The sequence below is a fragment of the Balaenoptera ricei genome, chromosome 1, assembly GCF_028023285.1.
Source record: "Balaenoptera ricei isolate mBalRic1 chromosome 1, mBalRic1.hap2, whole genome shotgun sequence".
In the NCBI taxonomy this organism is placed as follows: Eukaryota; Metazoa; Chordata; class Mammalia; order Artiodactyla; family Balaenopteridae; genus Balaenoptera; species Balaenoptera ricei.
The window spans coordinates 163,095,306-163,106,226 of record NC_082639.1 but is presented as its reverse complement, the minus strand read 5'-3'; the positions used below and the strand labels follow the sequence as shown (position 1 = coordinate 163,106,226).

The window sequence follows — 10,921 nt, the reverse complement described above, 5'->3', positions numbered from 1 at the left end:
ACTTTGCTATCCAGTTGCTGTTATGCAGCGGTTCGGAGATTGACAAACTGCAGCACTGCTGCCATCTTCCCTTTCTTAATTTGTTCTATAACAGGAAACATTCACAGAAAGTTCAAATTTGCTTTTGTTCTTTGTATTTGGTCTTTTCCAGATTTTTTTTTTAATTTTTGTCTTTTAACATTTTTATGCTGTTTCTTACAATGTTATGTTTTTTGTTCCACTCTGACCTCCTCTACTAAGTCTCATTTAAAAATTAAAATGCTCTGGATCCCTTTCCTTTATCCTCTATATCTCAGACACTTTTACAATTCCTTTACTTCCTGTCAGATTGTCACTTACTTCACTTCCTTACTTCAGATCTTCACTTGCATAGCTGGTTTTCTTTCCAAGAATCTATTTCTTTGAAGAGTATGTACACATCACAGACTCTGCAGCTTTAGTATTTTACATTGCACCTAGGACACTAGTTTTAAATATACGTTAAGGAATTTTTAGCCCACACTTCAAAAAAGACACATAAGAGAAACAGGTTATTTTGAAGTTTAAGAATATTAATTATATAAGAAGTAGTTCCTTTCATATGATGCTGAAACCAATTTTCTTTTACTGTCAATCTGTAACCCAACCAAACTCTTCAGGGAAAACAGAGCACTGCCCCATTTATGCAATGATCTTTAACCCTTCCAACTACCCCTCCCATCCCAGCAACTGTATTTCCAATTCAACCCTGAAAGACAGACAGGAAAGGCAGGTGAAAAAACTATAGCTTGAAGAAACACAGTAATTTCCTCTAGTATAAAATGACCACAGAATTGTGGTTTTCCATTTACCATCCTTGTACTTGACAACATTACAGAAATCTTTAGAGTAGATTTTTGTAAGTTCCAAGGGACTTGCTCAATTAACATTAAAACTTCGAAAACCTATCAAAACCAAAATTATTTCTCTAGTTAGTTTCTTATGAAAATATAAAAAGCTGAACAAAAAGTTATATAGTTAATATACAAAATGTACTCTATTTAAAAATAAGTAGCATAGATCTAAGAACAAATCTTTCATACTGATAACTGCTTCATTCTCAAACAGGACATGAAATTGATAGAGATTCTCTTGCAGGCAATAGCCTCCCAGCTGCCTGTGTTTATTGGAATATTGCTCTCTGAACACGCATACAGTCAGAATTGTTAAATATATCCTCTTCTTCTGGAGTTAGTTGGATGTTATCTTTGACTGGAGACAGGGGATCTGGCTTCTTACAAGAAGGAAGCTTTTCAGAATCTCTGCAAAAGATAATATAATAAAATGAATTTATTGGGTAGTGTTATTAATATAATAAAATGAATTTATATAATAAAATGAATTTATAGGGTAGTGTTTATTAGAAAATAATCTACCTGGACAAAATAGAGGTATATAAAGAGGATAAGACTCTCTACTGTATAATTTGTCTCAATTTATTATATGATACATTCAGGTTCTCCTCTGAGTATGCCCAATAAAATTTGAGTTTTGCAGAGGCCGCGATAGTGAGAGGCCCGCGCACCGCGATGAAGAGTGGCCCCCACTTGCCGCAACTAGAGAAAGCTCTTGCACAGAAACGAAGACCCAACACAGCCATAAATAAATAAACAAATAAATTAAAAAAAAAAAAATTTGAGTTTTGCTCCTTAGTACCCATGCCTGCTTTCTAAATCACCTTTCAAGGTAGGTGCCAAGCCACTACTAAATATATACTAGCTAAGGCAGAATGGTTCCAATAAACAAACTTTAGTTCTTTTCTCTCTAGAACCCTTCTCAAATCTGGCTGAGGACCAGCATGAGTGAAGCATAAACAAATGTTTAAGCCTTATCTTTTTACTCCTCCCCTTCTCCCAACTTTTGGAAGGAAGTTCTATGTCTATAAAAATTAATCCTATTATGAAGATAACAAAACTGGTTCTATGTCCTGTCAACAAAAATTCAACAGGAGTAATTAAGTTTTATTTTTCTAAAAGGCATTTAAGAATACTGTTGCACCCTTAATTTCCCTCTAGTAGCAGTTCTCAAAGTATGATCCACAGATGCCTAAAAATTCCCAAGACACTTTCAGGGGGTTTGTAAGATCTAAACTATTTTCATAATAATATTTAGACTTTATCTGCCTTTCTTAGCATGCTGACATTTATACTGATAATCCAAAAGCAGAACTGAGTAACGCTGTTGGCAACTTAGGATGAATCAAGACAGTAGCACCAAACTGTTTAAGAAATACTAATAGTATTAAAACAAAAGTCAGTCTCAAGAACATTCTTGATGAGGTAGTAAAAATCATAAATTTTATTAAATCTCAACCCTCTCAACTTCTTAACATTCTGTGACAAACTGAGAAACACACAGAAGTCACTTTTGTTACATAATGAAGTCCGATGGCTATCTCAAGTAAAAGTATGTGTGACACCATGGTTATTCAAATTTAGGTATTTGGCAAAGGGCTTCTCTAGAATGAACAAAGAGAGACTGTTTGTTACTTCAAAGAAAAAAACCTAACAGTATTTGTTGCCAATGACAAAACTCAAGCTTTCAAGTGAAAATTAGGAGTTTGGAAAACTGATACCTGTCACTTGACAGCTTCCCAGTACTTAAAGACTTTGCTGATAAGACTGTGATTTTTAAATATTGTATAATGAAATGTGTCAACAATTGGAAGATAAGCCCAACTCAATAAACCCACATTTTCCAAATAATCAATGCCAATGTTATAAAATCATGCATGAGTAAAAGATGCACACAAAGTACAATATGGACCAGTGGACTGTAATGTTACACAGAGTATAAAAAGTCAATTTATATGGTTTCATATTCTACATTACAACTAACTTTTAAGAAACCACCACTTGTTGAATTTTGGTGTAAAATAAAAGAAGAAAAATTACAATTAAATAAAAATACTATTATGCTAAAATGCATTTTCCAATTACAAATACATGTGGGGACAGATTTTCTTCATATAATTCAACCAAAGCAACATTTCATAACAGATCAAACACAGAAGCAGATAAACAATGTCATTCTCACTTTTTTTGTTTTGAAAAACATAGCTATTTTTTTGTAAAAATATACTATCAATTTTAAAATGTAATGAGATTGCTGTTATTTAAAAATAAATAAATATTTTTTAAATGCCCATTTTAATTCCTAAGATGGTTAAATGTTGACAAATATAGCCCACATAAACCAAAGTACTTTTGGGCACTCAATAATTTTTAAGACTAAAAAGCATTCCTAAAGGCAAATAGTTTGAGAACTGGACTTCCCTGGTGGTCCAGTGGATAAGGCTCTGTGCTCCCAATGCAGGGGTCCAGGTTTGATCCCTGTTCAGGGAACTAGACCCCGCATGCATGCTGCAACTAAGAGTTTGTATGCTGCAACTAAGAAGCCCGCATGTTCCAACTAAGAGGCCCGCATGCTGCAACTAAAAAAGATGCCGTGTGCCGCAACTAAGACCTGGCACAGCCAAAATAAATAAATAAATAAATATTAAAAAAAAAGTTTGAGAACTGCTGCTATATGGCTTAATCTAGACTTTACACAATGTAAAGTAAAAACATAATTGTCCAGCACTTATTACAAAGTGTTTCCACTCATACTATCTCATCTGATTGTGATAACATTTCTATTAGGTAAGGTTTAATCTTATCATCCCATGTAAGTCACCTCCCCCCTTTCCCTCCCTCCCTTTCTCTTTGTGTTTATTCTTAGCACATTTGCTTTAATAAGAACAAGAAAATAAATTAATTATAAATCTATGCTACTCTGTGGCTAATTTTGTTGTCTAACAGATGCAATTTGGTTCAAAAAATGTAGATATATAGAGGGTCAATTCTCTTAAAACAGTGTTTGCTACATACATTAGAAATCTGGTTAATTCATCATATAAACTCATTGATTCTTCCCATTTTAGATGTGATAATTTAGGGAAACAAACTGCTTTAAATCCAGAAGTACCATAGAGCATTATCTTCCCACTCCCATGTCTAAAACAACATTTAGAAGGAAAGAAAAATAAGACACTTAAGGCCTGGAAAAGTAATTTGCTTAACAACAGAGAGACCCCAAAGCCAGATTGAGAACTGAGGTTTTTAGTTTGCCACCTTTTCACTAAAAGAAGGTACAGAAACTGAAGTTAAATATTCTTACAAAGAGTCAGTTAAAGGGACTAGAGGAAAATAATTCTCTTAGGGTAAGAGAAAAAGAAGTTGATTCGTATGAAAATAGAAAGAGGAGACAGGGATTGAAATTACAGAAAAAAAATATTTATCATTTTAGAATAAGTTACAAGATAACTCACTTTTTAAATACAAAATTTTTCCAGAGTTCATTGATTTTTATCTGCAATCCTGGCTTGTTCTCGGCATTATGATGATTTCTCTTATGGATGCTTGATGGCTTCTTGCTCAGCCCACTGACTCTGGCAGGTACTAAAGGTTTGATCTTGGTTGTAGAAAGATTGTCCACAGAACTAGATTTATACAGCCCAGGAACCTGAAGATTAAATGCCTGTTTTAATACTATTCTGTTAAAGCAACTACCTTTATTTAATTTCAAACTATTATTTATACACTGGAACAAAAAATAACCTATAATCAATGTGCAAAAGTGTGCTTATAAACGTCTACAAAATTATCATAATATTTTCACCAGGTAATACATGTACCTGGCACTAAATCAAAAGTATAAAAGAACAGACAGAAAAGTGAGTCTCCCTTACTCCCTCACTGCCTTTAGGCAGTCACTGTTACCAGTTTCCTGTACAACCACTGAATTCATTCACACACACACACACACACACACACACACACACACACACACACCTGGCAGCATACTACAAAATGTCGTGTACTTTGTTTTTCTTGCCTAGTATATCTTGATTTTACTTAACAATGTATCTTGGAGATTTTTCCATTTCACATGTAGAACTGAATTTTGTTTTAAATAGGTTGCCTGTTTTTTCCATTGTATAAATGTGCCATAATTTACTTAAACAGATCTCTACTGACATTTAAGTTGAATCCATTGGTTTCTTTTAATTGAGGTATAATTTACAACATTGTGTTAGTTTCAAGTGTATAGCAAAGTGACTCACTTATATATACATATATATCATATATATATTCTTTTTCAGATTATTTTCCATTATAGGTTATTACAAGATACTGAGTATAGTTCCCTGTGCTATACAGTAGGTCCTTGTTGTTTGTTTATTTTATATATAGTAGTAGGTATGTTAATCCCCAACTCCTACTTTATTCCCCACCCCTGCCCTCGCTATCCCCTTTGGTAACCATAAGTTTGTTTTCTATGTCTGTCAGTCTATTTCTGATTTGTAAATAAGTTCATTTGTATCATTTTTTTTTTTTTAGATTCCACAAATAAGTGATATTATATGATATTTGTCTTTGTCTGACTTGATTTTTATGCTGTGTGAAATATGGAGCCATTAAAATTTTGTTGCTGTTTTTTTTTGGATAGTAGGAGTGTGGTAATATAAAACAAGGCTTTAAAATTAATGAATCTAGTAGAGGGTGTATAAAGAATGGAAGGACTCACACATGAAAGATGAAATCTTGAATTAGGATGTTGGTGATGGGAAAAGGGAGATCAAGAAATAAGACAAAGAAAGAAACAGGATTTAGATAGGTATAGTTATTTGGTTGTTTTTCTTTAACCCTTGAAAAAGAAGGATCCAACTGGAGGTTATAAAGAAAGAGGACGGGGCTTCCCTGGTGGCGCAGTGGTTGGGAATCTGCCTGCCAATGCAGGGGACACGGGTTCGAGCCCTGGTCTGGGAAGATCCCACATGCCGCGGAGCAACTAGGCCCGTGAGCCACAACTACTGAGCCTGCGCGTCTGGAGCCCGTGCTCCGCAACAAGAGAGGCCGCGACAGTGAGAGGCCCGCGCACCGCGATGAAGAGTGGCCCCCGCTTGCCGCAACTGGAGAAAGCCCTCGCACAGAAACGAAGACCCAACACAGCCACAGATAAAAATAAATTTAAAAAACTGGAAACAGTTCTAGAAAAAAAAAAAAAGAAAAAGAATGCTCATAATTAAAAAAAAAAAAAAGAGGACAACCGTAAGATTTTGAAACTAAGTGACAAAGAACAAATATTATAATTTTATATAACTGATAAAGATGCTCTGAGAAGTACTGGTTAGAGGTTAAAAACATATGAGTTTGATTTTAGATCCTGAATTTGGATACTAGGGAGCAAGAAGGAAGGTTCATCTGGGGAGTTGTCACCAAAACAGAAGTGACAGTTAAAACACTGACAATGCAAATCTGACAGAAAGAATAAAAATAATAAAAAGATGATGGTTTAATGTCCTCCTTTTGAGGACATTAAACCATCATCTTTAATATAACTCCTTTTGAGAAAGTACTTTCTACATCTCTAATCCTATCATTGTGAATAATTTTAGTATCTTTCCAGACTTTTTACCATGATTGTACAAACATACACACGTGTGTGTCTTTTCCAGCATTTAAGCAAACAAAAACACCATGCTATTGTGTTTAATATTGTTTAATAGCATGGTTTCCCTTTTCATTCAAAAATAATATGGACATGTTTCCAAGACAGTATCTGTTTGACAAAGCCTTTCTCACTTAAAGATTTTTAAAAGAATCTTATATTTACATATTTTACATTCATATCCTTATTATCTTTCAGGTTTATATTTATATAGCATGAGATGGGGACTTTCTTTCAAATAGATATGCCAGGCCATTTATTTAAAATTTTTGTAAAGTTTTTATGCTTTTAAAAATACGCATAAGAAAATAATATGTTAACTATTATATATACTATAACCATTATATATATGTTATATATATATGTTATATATATTATATATATATTATATATTATACATATATATTATATATATGTTAACTATTACATATACTACTATTCATATACTACTATTCATATAACTATATATGAATATATGAATATAGTTTTCTTGTATAAATATAAGAAAAATAATATATGTTCACTATAGAAGAACATGAGAAAACAAAGAAAAAAAATTCACCTATATATCTACCAGTCAAGAGCTAAAACCAACAACGTATTTAATGTATTTCACTCTCTTATTTCTAGATATTTAGATTTTTTCCCCCAATTTTTCATTATTGTAACCAATGCAAGAATAAGTGCTCTTGTATTTAAACTCTCATTATCTCCTTAGGCTCAAGTTTTAGAATGCACTTACTGGGTTAAATTATTTGAACTCTTTTTGCTTTCCAGAAATGGCACAGCAATTCTTACTCTCCTAAACACGTGATTATTCATCTCACTATACTCTTATAAAATGAGTAAATTCAAAACTTTTTTGGAAAAATGAGAGGTAAGAAATTATATTTTATTACTTTGATTTGCGTTGATTACTAATGAGGTTGAATGTGCTTTTATATGTTAATCAGCCATTTGTGCTTTTTCTTTTGTGATTTCTGTTCATGTCCCTTGCCCATTTTTAAGTCAGGATTTAGTATTCTGATATTGACAGGCAAGAACACTTAATATATAAAATAGGCTTTAACTTACGAGCTTTCACTATGCAGTCACACATATATTTACATATTTTGATAAAAAAAAAAAGCTTGGCTTATCAGGTACCCAATTTCTAGAATGCCTTTTTGCAATATACATCAAAGCTTTAAACCATACATGCCTTTGCACCAGTAATAACACTTCATAGAATTCACCCCTACGAAATAATCAAAAATGTGTACAGTACTCAAATATATACCAACAAAATCTTCATTGCATTACTGTTTGCTACAGCAAAAATTTTTAGGGTAAAGGACAAACATAAGAAGATTAGCTAAACCCATATGATGGCATATTTTATTCATTATAATTAATGTTATGTAAGTACATAGAAAAAGTTCTTTATACTGTAAGAGAAAAATAGCAGGTTTCACAATTTAAACACCTACAAATCATGCACAAATACAGTTCTAGATGATTTGAAGGTAGACATTTTGTGTAAATAAGAATATAGGCATTTTGATTTTTAATTTTGCTTATATTTCTTATTGCCTGGTAATAAGCATGTGCTGCTTCTGAAATTTAAAAATAATTTAATTAAGTGTTTTACCTTGTTCCTTAAAAGCGTGTCTTTTTTCGAAAAATGAAATAAGTGTAGCTTGGATTTCTGATTACCTTGATTATCAAGTGACTTAAAATTGCAATCAGATTCCTAGGTCCCCGAGATGAAAAAATAAAGCAAACTTAGATTTTTACTATCAAATTTCTATGACCACTGACCAATATTCAACAAAACATAAAACAAGTAAATTGAGAAAATCAGTGTAAATAAAATGTAATTTATCAGAAGAAAAAAGTATAAAAAGCATGAAATAGAATAAAAGAAAATTAATCTTATGTGGAAAGAATGGTGTTTGCTAGTTTCACTAAAGAAAACCAGCTGAAGAAGTAAACTGTATAAAATATAAATTAGAAAGTTACAAGCAAAAAAAAAAAAAAGAAAACTATAAGCGTGCGGGGTGGTGGTGGGATGAATTGGGAGACTGGGATTGACATACATACACTAATATGTACAAAATAGATAACTAATAAGAACTTGCTGTATAGCACAGGGAACTCCACTTCGCTGTACAGTAGAAACTAATACAACATTGTAAAACAATTATATCTCAACAAAACAAAAAAACCCCACAACATGGAGATCACTGTCCTGGGAGAAAAAAAAAAAAAAGACATGCCAAGCATTTGCTGTCCTCCTTTTTAATGGACAGATGGCTGCAGTGATTCATTTCTTAATCACTTCAGGTCCAAACATACAGGAGTAATTTTCACTGAGTCTTTCCTGCCATGATTAAACCATATTGACATGATAGATCTCAATTCCTCCTCCCAAGTTTGCAATGTTGGGGACCTGGATCCTATAACAAAATCCATGTTCAAGGTCATCTTTGTACTGGATGTTCTGTGTATCCCCTTCCAAACTGTGAGCAAGGCACAAGCTGTGTCACATAATGTTAAAGCCAACCCAGTGTCTGGTATATTGTGATATAATCCAGAATCTACAACTGCTCCAGACAATGGAAGACTATACTTGAAATTTTCATGCATCCCACATTGCCCCAAAGTAAAAAAGATAAAAACAAAACAAAACCTAGAAGCAGAGTCTCCAGAACCAGAGGGAGTACACAGGTCTTCTTAAAATTGAAGGTGTTTATGCTTGAGATGAAACTGACTTCTATCTATGCAAGAGGTATGCTTATGTGTACAAAGCAAAGAACAACACTGTAACTCATGGTGGCAAACTCAACAGAAGCAGAGTAATCTAGGGAAAAATAACTCGTGCTCATGGAAACAATGGCATGGGGTTCATGCCAAATTTTGAAGCAATCTTCCTGCAAAAGCCATTGGACACAGAATCCACGTGATGCTGTACACCTTCAAGGATTTAAACTTTTTGGAAAGTAAATAAATAAAAGTGTGGATTTGTTCTCTTGTTAAATAAAAAAAAAAGTCTCCTGCTGTAACATCATTTGTAAACTTGGCTAATAGTTTTCATAAATTACTATAGCTACAAAAGGTTGAACCAGTATAGTTCTACACCTCTTTTTAATTGTGTAACATGTTCAACATTAAAGAGAAAAAAGGCATATACTTTCAAGAAGTAGAGTAGCACTGTATCAAATGCACAGTTACCTTCAGCAAAGACCTTTAAGACCTACCCTCTACAGCCCAATCCCATCATGTAAGACTTTTCTATAGACAGAATAATCTGGATTCCCACAAAAGTCAAATAAAAAAGGACAGTGAATGCAAATTCAGAAGACTTTATATTTCTGCATTTTTCAAGAGGTTTTTTTTTTTTTTAATATTTATCTTGGGATTCTACATAGTATTATATATTTAAAACAATCCAAAAGTGAAAAATACTCCATTAATTTGGACTGTAACTTACAAACTCTAACATTTCTTGCTCATAGTAGTGATGACTCTGGGCTATATCATTTCTTAAAATAAAGATCAAGAGTAAGATCCTAAAATTAATTAATCTCCAATACGGTTAATGAACTCAATATACATAGAATACATGGTTGTTGCTTTTCACAGTGAACCACCAGTGGAAGTCTCCAATGCATTTTCTTCAGAACCATACAGTAAAACCTGATACTCAAAATGAAGCCCCAGTGGCACTGTGGCTCTCTAAAACATTTTCTGATGAAAGAAAGATTACACAGTCTTTATGTTACCTGCTATTGTCTCAATTGTTTGACAATTAATTCATTTATCCAAAGAGGAATTTACCACATCTGGTGGCAAGAGATGACTTAATGAATGATTCTTAGTTTGTCTGTTTGTTTTTGAGAGGAGAGAATTTATGTTTCTATAATTGATCATCACAAAAATGGTTAGCCCAGAAGACAGAAGTGTAGAGAGTTCTGTCAGCATGATGAGCACATAGGCTGTGAGCTGGTAAGGTTTCTCAGTAAAACATGTTAAAAGCTTTACAAAGTTAGTAAAGCAGGAAGATGTCTGCTGGAAAAGGAACAAGAACACCCCAAAGGAGCTCAGCAGACTTGAAAGTATCCTCACAAATAGACGGTGATTTTTAAAGAAAGATGTTCAAGAAATAGCAACTGTGATGATACCCGAATGGTGCCATGAGAAAAATGCAGTAAGATGTGGAAAATGAAAAAGATGACATTAAAATGGAGGCTCATATTAAAAGAAACAGTCTTCTAGACCAGTATGGATAAACTGAAGGCAAAGTGAGTGAATGGGAAAAGAAAAGCAAAAGCCTCAAGGGTTTGGTTTGGCATACTCTTACTTAAAAAACACTACATGGAATGGATTTTGGATTTGAATATATTAATTCATTTCTGCTTTCTCCAAATGA

General features: G+C 33.2%; 1 protein-coding gene across 2 annotated transcripts in view; it reads right to left on the bottom strand.

Moving 5' to 3' along the window:
• Positions 1-1,096: 1,096 nt before the first annotated feature.
• The window catches only part of EXO1 (exonuclease 1), a 43,538-nt gene continuing 33,713 nt past the window's right edge, over positions 1,097-10,921 (bottom strand). For both annotated transcript variants that reach the window (XM_059905120.1, XM_059905128.1), the window contains exons 11-13: positions 8,141-8,242; positions 4,328-4,521; positions 1,097-1,280 (exon numbers count right to left, since the gene is read on the bottom strand). In XM_059905120.1, the coding sequence (XP_059761103.1) occupies positions 1,142-1,280; positions 4,328-4,521; positions 8,141-8,242 (435 nt within the window). In that variant the 3' untranslated portion in view covers positions 1,097-1,141. The remainder of the gene's footprint in view (positions 1,281-4,327; positions 4,522-8,140; positions 8,243-10,921) is intronic.